Source organism: Cupressus sempervirens, chromosome 7, assembly GCF_028749045.1.
Source record: "Cupressus sempervirens isolate cs-2001-9-10 chromosome 7, ASM2874904v1, whole genome shotgun sequence".
Taxonomy (NCBI): Eukaryota; Viridiplantae; Streptophyta; class Pinopsida; order Cupressales; family Cupressaceae; genus Cupressus; species Cupressus sempervirens.
Window position 1 is genome coordinate 624,365,912 of NC_143124.1, and position 16,177 is coordinate 624,382,088.

The 16,177-nt window shown below is 34.2% G+C and overlaps 1 protein-coding gene across 2 annotated transcripts in view; it reads left to right on the plus strand.

Annotated features, from left to right (window-relative positions):
• The first annotated feature begins 2,139 nt into the window (after positions 1 to 2,139).
• Positions 2,140 to 16,177, plus strand: part of LOC149548246 (DNA (cytosine-5)-methyltransferase DRM2-like) — a 105,057-nt gene continuing 91,019 nt past the window's right edge. Inside the window, exons 1-5 of one of the 2 annotated variants that reach the window (XM_089792296.1) lie at positions 2,140 to 2,503; positions 2,615 to 2,794; positions 3,921 to 4,017; positions 4,147 to 4,193; positions 4,279 to 4,416. In XM_089792296.1, coding sequence (XP_089648422.1) covers positions 2,501 to 2,503; positions 2,615 to 2,794; positions 3,921 to 4,017; positions 4,147 to 4,193; positions 4,279 to 4,416 — 465 coding nt within the window. In that variant the 5' untranslated portion in view covers positions 2,140 to 2,500. Of the gene's footprint in view, positions 2,504 to 2,614; positions 2,795 to 2,861; positions 3,153 to 3,920; positions 4,018 to 4,146; positions 4,194 to 4,278; positions 4,417 to 16,177 lie in introns of those variants that run through there. The other variant, XM_089792297.1, reaches the window with a different exon arrangement.

Consider the following 16,177-nt stretch of genomic DNA (forward strand, 5'->3'; position numbering starts at 1 on the left):
ATTTGTCCCCTCTGCTTGATGCCATAATTTCTACTCAACAACTTGACATTAAAGCTTCCATTTGCAAGGCTTGGACCTAGACATGTGTCTCACAAGCATGTGTTACCATTGATCTCTCTTTTTTCATCCTCTAAAAAAGTCACATGAGTGTGACATTTGACATTGACAATAGAAAGGAAAACACTAAAAATAGAAAAGTTATATTGTTGACAAGTATTGACCATGACATATCTCAAATATCCATTGAGAATACTAAAAGGACAAAATGTTTACCATGGCTTCATAGGATATTTCAAATTGTATTTATCCTTGGGCTATGTGTAGACTTCTTCATAACACTCAAATTAATAGCCAAAAACAATCATATTCTAACATAGAGCACTTCAGCAAAGACACAACTAATCCTTACATAAATATTCATTAAACTAACTCCAATATTACTATTTTGATTGGAATAGTTAATAAGGAACACACAAATACATGTGTTGTGCACACAAATATACATACAACATATATATACATGCATATATGTTTACATATACATATACATTAATATATATAATTATCTCCTTATTTAAAAAATCTTAGTCTAGAATGATGGGAATAGTAGATTACAAGACTATGGAATAGAGAAGATTTATAAATTTCCTAATGTTAAATCTATTATATAGGATCTAACTTGTTTGATGTTGGATGTCTTCATTTATTTATGAAAATTGTTGGATATAGTGAATCCCCTAGATTTGAATAAAATATGTAGTGATAATGTTATGTGGAGTTATTGAATATGCTTATGATTCTTCTCCCTAACCATTCTTTAATCAAAAACATGTTGAAGTATATAACTAAAAAACTTTTGTGAGGGATAGAGGGAAATTGTTTGTATCTTCATGAAAGTCGTAAATGCATCGATTTACTTGATAGCTGAAATTTAACTATGTAAGGAGTTTGACACGTGGAATAACAATAGTAGTGAGTGTTCGAGTTTCACTCTTTAGTCATATGGTGTTCGTGCTTGACAATGAAAGTATTTATAATGAGATAAACAATTGAGATTATCACAAGGTTTAGATTTTATCTATCATCAAAGTGTTGTTAATAAAACATGTATAATGTAAAATAAAGGAGTCATTGATTTACAAATGTTTCTTGGATCAATTGCTAAGTCAAACATTTCTTTGGTAAGTATTGAACATATTTAATGATCATTTTTTATGTGTAATTAAAATCAAGTAGTTTGTATTCAAATGTGTTTTTTTGACATGATATTAGTTTCTTCCCATATCTTAGTACTCTATTTGATTGTAGCAATCCGCACAATTTTCTTGATGTCTCAAGTTACATATCTTAAATTCTTCAAAGTTCGATATATTTCCAAGGACACTAACTTGTTTCGAGGTACGAATTTGTTTTCCTTGATTTCAATAGCTAAAAGAGTAATTACTCTTTGGTAGTTTCTATCACACATTGCTCTTATTTTTAACTTTGTCAACTAATCATAAGAAATAATTTTCTAAAAGAAAATTTTGCCAATCATAAGAAATAATTCTATTTTGTTTTGATAGTTTGAATAATTCTGAACAAAGATAGGCAAGAGCCCACAACACAATGATAAATTGTGAGCCTTTTATCGAAGAGGTCTTGGATTTGAATCTACTCACACTTAATAAATGATAATAATTAATCACAACACATAATAATAAATCTTGACTCTGACCTCTTACTAATTAAAAAATATATATTGAACAAAGACTAATAATGATGACAACTAAATATTATGGACTAGTATTATTCTAAGAATCCCTGAAGTTTTATTGATTAAGTCTTTTGTTTTAAGATTACTCTTTGATAAGAGTATTCTGTGATAATTGTATATGCTTCTATTTTCTTCTAAATTTAATTGTTGATTTGTTGCTTTTTAAATCTCTTCTTCTTATGATTTGTATAATATGTTAGATATTTGTTTCTTTTATTCTTTTATTTTTGTTTGAAGTGTTGTTACATTACTATTATGACAAGTATTTGTTAGTGTTGTTGCATTCATGCCATGACAAGTATTTTTTGGAAAACTTTAAACCAGCTAATATTCATTAACCAAAATTTATGATAAAAACTCTGAATGAGTGATCTATCTTGGCTCTAGTCGATTGGGTGCCTCCAATCGGACCAAACTGACTTGCCCAACACTAAATTTATTTTCGGACAGCTGCTTCTCCCACAAATAAACCCATTCAATTCAAGTTCTGTGGAGTTATTTTTAAAATTTTAATTTCAAAATCTCTGATCATAGACTATTAATACTACTTCAGAAATCTGAATTATGGGACAGCACAATGTGTAAAATAAAATTGAATATTAATATGAATTGAAATTGAATCTGGCCACCATCAAAAACGTGGCGAAAAACCGCCGCAAGACTCATTTCACACTAATATTACCAGTTGCGCTTTTTCACTTTTCTTAATTCTATGTCTGAATGCCCAAAGAAATCTAATTTCGAATGGTATGTTATCTTTCCTTCTGTTTTTTTTTTTACTCTTCTTCTTCTTCTTCTTCTCCTCTGGGCATTGTGTTGTGAGCAATCTGAAGTCACATTGGTTCTTTTTTTCCAAAGGGAAATTTGGTGGAATACGAAGACAGTGATTCAGAGGAAGGTATGAAGAAAAATGCCGGCCAACCTATTAAATTATCAGGAGATCAAGATAAATGCAAAGGCAAAGGAATTCCAGAAGAATTGGAAGAATGTGCTTCTACTATTATATGGCAGGACATTAATTCTCACACCACATGTGAGGTAAGATGGCCCACATTTCTTTACTGTTTTGCTACTTGATAACTTGGCTTCTTGTTTTTAGTTGCCCGTCTTCTCATTTATCTTCATGAGAAATGAGGGTGGCCTTTTTTCTCTTATTTGCTACTTGACGATTTGGCTGCTTGTTTTTGATTGCCCAATTTACCTTCCCCTTAACTTTGTGAGAACCGAATAAGTTCCAGCTTCTGAAGTTTGTTTGGTTCTGAAATTGCTTGATAGTGAAGCTTGTTAGAGGTACTTGACCACGGTACATTAGAAAACGAAAATTCTTTCATGATTCTTGAGACTCTTTCAACATAATACTCGAATCAAGCCGCTGGGTATAATGATACCTTCAAAGGTCAGGTTTATAATTAGTTGTATGAATGTTAGCTGAACTTGTATAGATAATGTTTTCGAAAGATGTGCTTCCATTCTTCAGGAGTGAAATGTTGCTTCGATAATTTCCAACTCATGCACACGCTCTTCGAAATAGAAGATTTACTTGATTCGAAAGGATTCCTGGATTTCAGAAAAATTCAAGACAGAATTTAGGGGCCACTCTCAAAAGCATTTTAGAAGTCTTGAATATTTCTATTTGACATTGAGCTTAGAAAATTCTATTCGACTTTCGTGACTTTACAGAGTTCTCACCAAGTATGTGCTTGGCGATTCATCAAACTCTGGTCATATTTGAACTCTTATGTTCATGTGACATTGTTCAAGGTTAACATTAACAGAATTTCTTTTACTTTTTTTTGGAGACTTTGGATTCCCTCAGTAAGGATAAGTCTGAATGCCAGAATTGTTTAATTTATTTTTTGCTCGTTACCTTCACCTTTAGTTCATCCCTTGTATGATGATGAGCTCAACTCCTACTCAGTGCTCTCTCTAATATTTTAATTGATTATTTTCCATGATTCACATATAAAGACCTTTTTTGCAAAATCTAAATACTTTGCATATAAGACTTGCACTATAACACTCAGGCTAACGAAATTAGATATTACGCTGACCGTTGGAACTTTGACATCGAAAACCTTAGGCTTTTATTACTAACAAATATGCAAGCTCGTGAATTAATGTAAGAAAATATCTATTTTCTTATCACTCACATTTTTATTTACAGGCAAGCTCATCAAACGCATCATGGAGCTCCATCAAAAGATGGTTTGTGGATATGGGATGCTCTTCCGCCATAGTCGATAAGGCTATTGATATATATGGTATTAATGCATTTCTCTTGATATATATGGTATTAATGCATTTCTCTAACTGTGATTTCAAGCCGATTTTGTGATTATTTTTTGTATTGTGCTTTAGCTTTTCTAATAATTTAAGTTTTCTAATGCCAGGAACGAAGAATGAGGATGACATCTTAGAATATGTATTAGCTTGTCAAGTGAGTGAATTGATTCAGATTCCTAAATTGTTGAAGAAAATTTTCTCTTTGGTCTATGATAACAATTGCAGTTTTGTGTTTATAGGCTGCTGACTATTCATCAGATTCGAGTCACCAAGATTCTTTCACTGATTTAGGGAGATTGGAATGGGAAGATATGTATAATTTTGGAGAGAATGAAGTGAAAAGCCATCCGCAGTTTGCTGAATTTGTCCATCTAAAGGTAATAATTTCATATTGAAATGCTAGAAATAATCTGAAGTTTTTGTTGATGTAGTCCTAGGTTTGATGTAAGCAAATCATCTGTGCTATAAATTTTTATATGCATTATCTAGTAAATTTGTTTTTTAAAACTTAAACAAATTACCCTAATAAGAATGATGGGGTATGGAAAGTAGGAAAATTTTCGAATATAGAATGATATTTTGCTTGCCTTAATATCATAGAGGATGGCATAGGATATGTTTGTACGCAAAAATACAAAAAACTTAATTTCATAATTAATGGCCTACAGAAATGTCAAAATACATAATAAAACAAATACCCATGCACAACACTATGAAGTACTTGTGCATTCAATTCTTAACTAATGAATTTCATAAATCTAAATCCTAAGAAATACCTTGGAGCTATGTAAAATTTCTTTGTTGAAAATGATACATTGTTCCATGTTGGCATGCACTCGTCTATAATATTATCAGACCAATCATAATTTGGAACAGAAATTCCCCACTTATTAATGGATTTTGAGTACTTCCAGACATCTTTTATGCAATTTTCGGAATCATCAACATTCCAGTTGTAGATCCCTGAGTTGAAATCAATGACCACTTCGGAAGTACAGAATTGGAATTCTAGATATCCCTAACCCATAGTCCCTTATCTAAGGGACAACAGTGGTGTCCCTAGTGCTACATATACCAAGATCACAACCCTAAGACATTTTCTATCAATCCCATGTGCTCATACCAATGGAGTTACATTAACACATTTTCAATCCTAAAATAAGTATTTATGAGATATACTAAATAATATATCATTTTGAAATCTTTTTGCAAATACAAATTTTAGTTAGTTATTCATTAGTTCGGATTTTCAGGTTCACAACATGTTTTTAATAAATAATAAGCAAAGATATAAGTTTCTCAAGTCACCTGTGCTTTTGCACATGGTTCTTTTTGCAGTTACATTGATCATGTTTTGGTCATTTGCAAACAATGGCATCTCTAATTTATTCATTTCCTTGAGGTTCAAAATGCACATCCTTTCTTTTGCACCTATTTTTTTCCTATATCAAAAGACAACTCTACGATATATGCCCGAGAAGGATCTTGGACCTTAGAAGTACTTTATTTTTAAAAATAGATTAACAAATATTAAAGACGTGGGAATCTTAAAAATAAGATAGTTAAGAAAATAAAAAAGTATGGACTGTTAATTATTCTTCCTAAACATGGTTTCCTCCCTATGCACAAGCAGCTAAGAATTTTGATTTGCTGACATTTATATGAAAGGAGACCAAGATACAAACCTAAAACATATGAATATATAGAGTATCTATATCATGTGATATGCCAATATTTTCTATTTTCTTCAACACCACAAGATAAGTATTTTTCAGTAGACAATTGGAAATTAGGACCTTCGCAGAGTTAAAATATGGTTAAATATGGAGGCTCATTAGGAGAACCCTTCTATCTTTAGGATTAACTTCCTTAACTGGCTCAACTTGGAGCAAAGCATTGAGGAGGTTTGTCCAGATATTAGTTTATAATATATATATAGAGACCATCAAATTTATACCCTATCCTTGTATGCCGATGCATCTCCAAACTTGGGTTGCTTGGTTGTTGAATACATGTTATATCATGTCCCTGTTCAGTATTTTTTGTTAAATTTTGGGTTCCTTCTGTACTTTTTTTATTTTTTGAAACAAAAGACAAACCGGACCAGAAAAATCAAAATGAAATGAATTACTAGAAACTTCTTGTCAAACACTTTCTGGCCGGAAAAATAGCTCTAACTTCACCCCAATCTAGCAAAAGCTCACTTATAGATGATAAATTACCCCCAACGAAATGCTGGTTACGGTATGATATGAAACAGACAGCCAACATTCAACCTATATGCAATTACACTAAGATCTAAGTAGAAAATGCTCACATACAAGCAATATCAATGTTGATATAACTAAAATTGAATGAACAGAATTTCCAAATGGCAACAAACATACAAGAACGGAACCCTAGGATATAAAATTTGATTAGATATGAATTAAAATGCCATTTTATCACCTTCACTATGCCTTTATTAGATTTGCAAAATGCTGGAGCAACTTGAAATGACTGACATGCACGATTTTCAGATTCACAATAATAGATCTTGATAGCCATCTCCTCTTTTTTCCTCTTTTCTAATTATTTTTGTTCCTCAAAATCTTTTGATTGAAGTTGCACTTCATGTATATCCTCAAGAGGCATATTTGGTCATGGATTAGCATCTTGGCATGATGGTATTTTAATTGGCGAATGCCTCCCCCTTGAAAGGTTGTTTTGCAATGGAAACAAGTAACCTCTCCTTTGTCTTGCCTTGGGTTAACAATAGCATGTTGTACAATAAGATAAGGTAGCAAGATAGATTTCGCCTTTATTCCCTGGTGCGCAATCAGAAGGAAGATGATACAATAGGCTCAAGTGGAACCTATGTGCTAAGTGAGTCAATGATCCTTCACAATAATGAATTAATTGAGATGATTTAGAGGAAAATGATACAATGATGCAATATTGGAGTCTAAAAAAGAAAAACCAACAAAGATTTCAGGAAATACAAAATGATAAAAAATAGTAAGCAACCTGTAATGATTCGAAATAGAAACCAGACAACTGTACCAACTTGTGATCAAATTCTGAAGTGGATTTGTAGGGTACAAATGCCCAAGGCATTTTGTTCCTGGGAACTGAATGCGTCGCACATTATGTTCCTTGTGATTTGACCTGAAAATAGTTGTCTTCCTGTCGGATCTTGGACTCCCTGGATAAAAAAATAGGGATGAAGGTTAGATACAGGGGTTTTCCTCAGTCAAACCACTATTTGGAATCAGCATTGAAATGATATAAAGGAAATGAAAGCACACTGTCATATAGCAGAGGCTAGATCTGAAAAATAGAATATGGCATACCTTGGAAAAGCAAATGGTTCTTTGGATGTGATCAAGTATGTTGATGCAATAGCTTCGACTTAGCACAAAAACTCAAAAAGTAAATTACGAAAGACAAAACCTTATGTGATGGATGTTGCAGTTTGTCACAATGCTTGATTGGAGAGAGAAGAGAGAAGACTTGGATGAATGCAGATGTATCTCCTTTGCTTGACATGCAATGAGGGAAAGAGGCTTGATCCATAGAGAAGAACACCTTGAATGCTTGAGAAAACGTATAGATCCTGAGTGCTTGAATGCTTACCTTGAAACCTTGGACACGAATACTTGATATTAGTTGCAAATTCTTAAACACAGTTCTTGAAATGAGGAGAGATAGGGTGTTTACATGCATCTCACAACATCTCGGGGTTAAAGCTCAAGCAGGATGACTATAAATCCAAATACCCAACGAAATCAACAATAAAGGGGCTTGTTTCCAATTTTAGTGCAAATCTTGGGGAATAAAATGCCCTGGGCATTATGTTTCTAGGAACACGGTGCCCAAGGCATTATGTTACACCCAATCGGGGCTCAAAATAGAACCAAAAATCCCAAATAATAAGGGGATGCCGAATTACAAGGTATCACTAATGTTGAGGTCAAGACTAAACATGAAGGCTACAAATGGTAACATAGGGCCCACATGATGAAATAAATTATTGGATTAGAGGAATAACAGACAAGAACATTCAGAAATAGGGCTGACTGTGAGATTGAAATGTCTTTTAGTGCCATATGAAATCTTGTAATGGAAAAAGCACTAAGCTGAATAATTATTAAAGTGTACACAAATGCTAGGTGCTTACAGTTTAAAATGGTACACATGTTTCCAACTTCACAACAAGTGCCCCTTCTAACTAGGATTCAAGAGATTGTGATAAGGCAATCCACAAGTCTCAAGAAAGGTGTTATAACATATAAATAAATATATTAACATTTATGATTTGTAATTACACCAATATAGAATAATTTGGGTTTTCCAACTATAAACTTAGATTTTCTTAACAAATGTGTCTAGCATTTGTTCAAAAAAAAGAATTGAACAAAATAGGAAAAAAAGGGAAAAAGAGAGATTTTTTGTTTTAAAAAAAATAACCTTTAAAATACAAACTTACCTCTTAAATCTTGCTTGAAATCAGCAGTGAGCTCTTCCTAATCCTCCAAAGACTTTTCTAGATGCATAAAAAGTAGCTATAAACCTGCCCAAATATGATTTAGAAACTGATTTTAACTCAATCTCCTTGGTTTCCCTTCAAGGCAATCCAACTTTGGCTCAAAGTGCAATGAGCCGTGCTGGCTCAACTTCTAACCAATCCAGTTATTGTCAAAGTTTTTAATTTGTTTTGTAGGGTTTGCCTTTTAGAGAATATATAAATATCAGAATTTACAAAAATAAGAAAATTAAATTAAATCCAAAATGCTTGCGATTTTTTTATTTATTGGTAAGAGACCAAAGCCAAGATTAATTATTATGGGTTGTGATTGATTATTATTATTTATTAAGCTCGAGTAGATTCGAACCCGAGACCTCCCAAATAAGAGGCTCACAATTTACCATTGTGTTGTAGGCTCTTGCCTCAAATTACTTGCAATTTACCAACAGAGATTGCCTTATTTTATTAATTGGAAATATAATGCATATTAGTGGAAAATATAAAGACTGAAAAGAAATTGCAGCTTATTGGTGAATCATGAATTAAATTGCTCTGCTAAGGAAATAACTTCAAGCCCTTTCATAATTTGATCCACAGATCAAACAATGGTATATGCCCAATATTGCATCAAACAGCGCCACCAAACCTAGGCAGTTGGATAAGAATTCCAATACCACTACTGTAGAATCTCTTGTGAGCACTGAAAAGGGGTGTGGTTCCCTTGTAAATGCACAAAATTAGACTTTAAAATACTGCTACAGATGCTATGAGACAGCTGCAGATTTATTCTTGATATTGTTAAATACTATTCAACTATCCAAAAACTTCAACCAATTTGCACAATCTGGACCTTTGAATGAAGTCCACTGATAAGCGATGATGCAACTAGTCTTCAACAGTTTTGGAATCGATCAAACACTAGAAAATTAACATCCTTCGATGCTGAAAATACATAAAACCTAGGTTTAATAGCTCAAATCCCAAGAACTTTCAATAACCAAAAAACAACATTATATTTTATTTCCTTGGGCTTTTATATTTCCTCAATATGTTTCGATCATGAAGCTTCCACAATAAGTCACCTTAATGACTTGTAAATGGCTTTGAATGAACTTATAAATAATCCTTACTTTGGGCACCAATTTCAATAAAGCATTTAATATTCATTAGTGATGTCTCATGGCCCCAATTTACTTCATTAACTTTATAAAGGACTTTAAAATATTTCTATTGTTGACCATAGGGTACACCATGATAAAAGCATACCTTTTATCAAGGTTGCATGGGGACGGGGGTACTTGGGGTACTTATGGAACGGGTACGACTATTTTTCATAATAGGGTATGAAGTACTTGGTTATGTCAAACTTTATTTTTAATTATACTTTTATATTTATAGAAAATATGAAATTATGAGTGATGACAATAGTTTTTCAAAACAAGAGCAATGATGAAGTTTGCAAATGTAATGTATTGTTTTCAGTTTCAGATTTGCTATATGTTTGTAATAATAATATATGATAAATGTTTGGATGCATAACAAAGAAGGCAGACTTTATGCAAGAACAAGAAAATCATAAATCATATGACAATGACATATTGCAAATGATAAACTTCTGACTTGAAGAGTGATAAAGTTTATTGTTAATTAATATTGTATCAAAGTTTCAAACTGATTAGGTATTGAATTAAGCTTGATAAACAACAAGCTGATATGCAAACAAAAAACCAAAGAAAAAAGTCAGAAATCTTAATCAAGGTCCTTAGCTATGATGCTCTCCATCAAGTACCCAGTACTTGGGTATGTGGGTACGAGTACTAGGGGTGTGAGTACGAGTACCCATGCAACCTTACTTTTTATTTAATTATAATGGCCCCTCACTTAATAGCACTTAATAAATTTAAATAATAACTTTATAATATAACCATTAATAAAAAACTTTATTAATGCCATTATAATTCTAGTATCTCATTGATTACTCATCTCTTTGTCTTGTCTGAATTTGTAGGTCAACCATTGCTTCCAATGCACAACCAACTACATTACTAAAAAATTGTAAGGTTCCATCTCTATCAACTAAAAATAGTAAGTTCCATCTCTATCAACTCCTAACTTACTATAATAGGTAAATCCTTGAATACCTGATCCACAAAGATGCCAATGGTTAACTATACAATTAAGGTCGGATAAATATAGAAATGTTGGATATATGATTTACTATAAATAGAAAGTGTACCAAATTGACCTAAATGAAGAGCAATCCTAAACATATCCAACCTTTGGAAGGAAAAAAGCCTCCTTTGCCAACTGGGATCCTCTACCCAACTGACTTACTTGGCGAGGGCCACCAATAGGCTAATCCAAACCACTAACCATAGTGAGCTAAAACGGGGACATTACATTACTCTCCCAGATCCCAAGGGTAGAACTCTATAATGTTCCTGTGGTGACCAATTAGCTCATGTAACATTATGACCAATACAACTAATAGAACCTGTCAACCTAAATCAAATCCAACTATAAATGTTGCAAGAGTGAACATCTTACATGGAAGCAATTTGGAAGGTTGACAACGCTTGCTTCCCAAAACTGTGCAAAGTGAGTTGTTATAGACATTGTCTAACACGTGTGCAAATAAACTGTGTGTTTGAAAGGGGTCATGGATAGGAAAATCAAAGAAAAAACTGTAGGAACTCCTCATTATATAAACTCTTGAAAACTCCTACGCGATCCTTGTTTGAAATCCTAATGCAATGGTAAGATCCCAAACATCACGAACACTCATCTTAGGTGAGTGATTAGCATCAACCTCAAAAAGTGGATTATCATATGAAAATGCAATATCCATCTCAAACAATGAACTGTTCACAAAGTGAACCTCACCACTATGCTGATCTGAACTAAATATCTTTGAACTACTAGAGTCATGAAATTTGGCACAATCCTTGTGAATCGTATCATGCTCATCAAATCTAGGAGTATTCCAATCATGTGTAACCAACATCTAAAATATAAAATAAAATTGATTAATGATTAAATCCACATGAACTAGAAACAATCCTATTAATTTACCTTATTATTTAACTACATTTAATTAATTAATTAATGCATGATAATATGTAAACAGTAAAACACACTTACTAAATCAACCTAAATATATTACAAAATAATCGAGCCCCATGAAATAATGACAACGTAGGGCTAGGAAATGCCACCTACGAGCATATTAATAGAGGGACCTTATGATAGGAGATGACCATGGTTAAAAGAGGGGGAAATGGTAGAAAACTTGGAGGGTGACATGAGCATATAGGAGATATAAGTAGGAACAAAAAATAAACCAGCCACGGGGGAGTAAGGAAAGATAAGAACAAATAAGAAAAGAAGAAAGGGAACATTTTCAGGGATAGGGAATTAAGTAAAAAGAAAGTTGCTAAGGTAGGATTAATTCCTTGCCACTCATGTGAAGGCAAGAAATACAAAGTCATAGGGATATATATAAAAATGACTACCAAGGTGACCCAATGTGTAAAAAGGGTATAAAAAATTAGAGAGAAGGAAATGTATAGGCTAGGGTCAAAAGGAGTAAAAGAAAATAAGTACATAAGCCTGTTAGTGTAAATAATTATTATTTACACTTTACTTAAGTTTACTTAGGATAAATGCATTATTTTATTATTTATTAGGTTAGACACCTAGGAGTATGCGTACTCATATGAGTTGTTATGTTGACAACACAAGAGTTAGCAACTCTAATTTAGCACATGGTGTCTACAACACTGGAGTTTGCATAATTAACTGAGTTGTCATATAGACAATATAGTTGTTTGCACTCTAATTAAGCACATAGTGTCTACAACATAATTTTACGTGACACACCTATGCAGGCTTATCCTCTCATCATCGGACTAACTCTTGTGCTCAATGGAGGATAATCCACTCTTAGTGGACATGTGCTTAGTTGTGAGGCTTATCATATTGCTAACTCCTAGTCATTCTAGAGGCCTTTATATATAGGCATTTCTAGTGTACTTGTACATCAATTCATTTTGATATTGTTATTATAATCATACATCATTTGATCAATATTGTGCTTGTTCTTGAGCTTCTTGATCTTGGCATCATTTTTCCCTAAGGAAAATTCTTATATGGTATCAGAGCTATACCAAATTCTTACATGGTATCAGAGCTGAGGGAGCATCATTTCATAGCCATTGGAGATCGTTCTTGCTTCACATCTCGAAGGACCACCGATTCATATCCGACAAATCTGCAGTCATTGGGAGCATCTAGAGCCAAAGCGGACCTCACCATTGCATCCGGAGCGTTGATTCGGTGAATTTTGACTATAAATTTGCCTACACTAGATCATAGTCAAAATTGAGGCAATTTTTTTTTGCAAACTGGCACTCGAAGGCCCAATTTGTAGAATTTGGTATGATCTATTAGATCTGTATAATTTGTTTTTCAGATCAGTATTTATTTTCACTACAATTTTCATCTGTTATTTTCTCTACAATTTCCATCTACAATTTTTTGCAATTTTCCAGAATATTTTTTCAAATTTTTAACCTGGCCCCCACGGAGGAATATTCCTCCATAACCGGCGAACTGCATTTCACAAACTCGGTGGAATATTCCGCCCATTGCTGGCATATTCCAACGGCCCACGGAAATCGACAATCAAATTCCACCAGAGGCTTTGAGTTGCTTCAATACCGTGGCTCCTTGTTTAAATACACCCTCGGCAATATACATTCGATGTATGTGGGACTAATCCCACAACACCCACGTCTTGGCTCCCGCAAATCTTCTACCGTAAACCTGAAGATTCCGTTGGCTACCTTCAACAGTCCACCGGCCACCGTCGATGTCAACCCACCCGCCAGTTTTCCTTCCGTCGGCTACAATCTCCCGTCAACGGCAAAAGCTCCGACGCTAATTGTTTGCTGCACCCGCCACATTTGTCGAGACCGTGTCATCTTTCGGCCACTCTGAAGCCACCAAATGGCCTCCTTTGCCAAGCGGCTAGCTCAATCAGCATCCCACTCAGCCCGTGGGACACATCACACCTCTGCGGCCATGTACTCACACAGTCAACAGACTCATGTCTGTCACGTCGGATCCAAGACAGCTCAGCCAGCCTAGTCAGCAAGCCACGCAGACTTCCGTACAACTGACATCATCGTTTTGTATAGCTAACGTCAACATCCGTACATGCCACATCAGTAGTGACGTTACCTACCACATCATCAAGTGGACCTTTTTTTGCTGATGCATGCATTTTACTGTCTTAAAATTGACAGCTGTTTGACTGCCATCAGCAGGCCCAGATTGCACTACCACGACAGTCGTTTGGACATCAAATTTAACCTTGCAATTTACTAATCAGACCCCTCACCACATTCAGTTTTGATTTGACAGTCTAACTTCGGAGGCCATATCTTAGTCATCTGGACTCCAAATCAGGTGCAATTTTTTTTTTTTTTGTTAGAATTTCCTGAATTTTTTAGTGGTGCTATTAATTTCTATTTTTGGTGCACGAATTTGTTAGAAATTTCAGTTTTTGGCGACTGTACCTATCCAATCCTACATTTTGCAACTTTGAACGCTCCGTACGGGCTCATCTGGACTCCAAATCAAATTCAATTTTTTGTAAAGTGAATAATTTTTCGTCTACTTTCTAGAATTGCAATCAAATTATAGGCTTGTGTGGACAAAAATACCACTTTCAAAAATAGGTCCTTTTTTGCATTGTAATGCTCTGATCAAACTTCAAACTTGTTGTACATCGGAGCTATAGTGCATAGTACCAGATTTGAACTCCAAGAGGAGGTTTTAAGTAGAAAATCAGAAGAGCACTAAGGCCAAAATTGGCAAGTGGCTATTGTAATCGCACTAAGTATAAATTGCCAAAATCTTTCATTTGGGGGGGGTCTCTTGATTGAGTGAAAAAGGGGTGTGTATCTTGGTGTTGTGTTCCTTTTTTCCTATTGTTATCTTTCTTTTCTTGCATCATGGGAAATCTTAAGATTCCAAAATTAACACCACATAACTATGCCACATGGTCTGTTAAAAAATGGTGTAAATTGATGCATGAAGAAGTTTCTCAAAATGTAGATGGTTCCTTTCCTAAACCAACAAGTGATCAAGTATCTAAAATTGAAATTGATGCTTGGGAAAGAGAAAATAGGAAAGCCCTAAGTATTCTTAGGTTAGGGGTTGAAGACAAGATCCTCTATCAAATCATGAAGTATGATACATCCAAGGAAACTTGGGATGCTCTAAAAAAACTATATGGTCAAATGACTGAGGAGGATGTCTACGACATTGAAAATGAGCTTGTCTCCCTAGATCCTAACAGCTTTGATTCTATTCAAGTTTGTATCATTAAGGTGAATGAGTTGAGAACAAAACTTGATGATTGTGGTAGTCCCATTAAAGATGACAGGTTGATTTATCTAATTCACAATAAGTTTCCATCTGAATACTCCACATTTGTCTCTTCTTTTAACACCACAAAGACTACCTTAGGAGCTTCCTATAAGAAAATCACTTTTGATGATTATGCTCAGCTGTTAGAGGATGAACAAGCTAAGTTGATAACAATGGGGATTCTCAAGTCTTCAAAGTCTAAGGCATTGGTGGCTAATAATGAGTGTTCTAAAAATTCAGCTAGTGAAAGTTCAAACAAAGGAAAGGGAAAAAAGAAGTGGAAAGACAATAGACAAGGGGACATAGAAAAGTCAACACCACAATTGAATCAACAACAAAGCAAGTCTTCTCCTAATACCAACAAAAAGGGGGACACTAATCAGGAAAAAAAGAAGTGTGCCTATTGTAAGAAGATGGCTCATGATGAACATCAGTGTTATTACAAGCAGATTGATGAGTTGAAGAACATCATGAAGAAACACAATGTTCCACTGCCTAATGCTTATAAGGAGAAAGGATCTTCATCTTCAAAATCTAAGGGCAAAGGGCATGCTTTACTCACAAACACTGTTAGTCAGGGAGAATGGATTATTGACTCAGGTGCCACACATCATATGGGTGCTTCAAAGAGCGATTTTTCTTCAATGATGCATTCAGAGGTTCCTCACATCTTTGTAGGAGATGATACTAAAGTGGAAGTTGAAGGTAAAGGTGAAGTTGAGATGGATAATGAAGCATTCAAGGATGTTCTATATGTTCCTAATCTTACCTCCAACCTTCTTTTAGTCTACCAAATCACTTACTATGGAGGTGGAAATAAGGTTGAATTTCTTCCAGACTCAGTGGTAGTGAAAAGCATCAAGGATGACTCAATGATTGCAATAGAAGAAGCTAATCATGATTCAAGACTTTACACTTTCTCTTCCTTTTTGCCAAAATCAAATGCACAAGCCTTGTTATTACAGTTAAATACAGAAAGCAAATTGTGGCATGAGAGATTTGGACATCTCAACTACAAGTATCTTTAGCAGCTTAGCAGCAAGAAAATGGTTCATGGTCTACCTCAAGTCCAGTTTTCAAAAGGTGTTTGTTCAGGGTGCTCACTTGGGAAACATCTAGAAAAAAATGCATAACAAGGGGAAGTCTTGGAGAGCACAATGTGTTCTTGAATTGGTTCATAGTGATGTGGCGGGCCC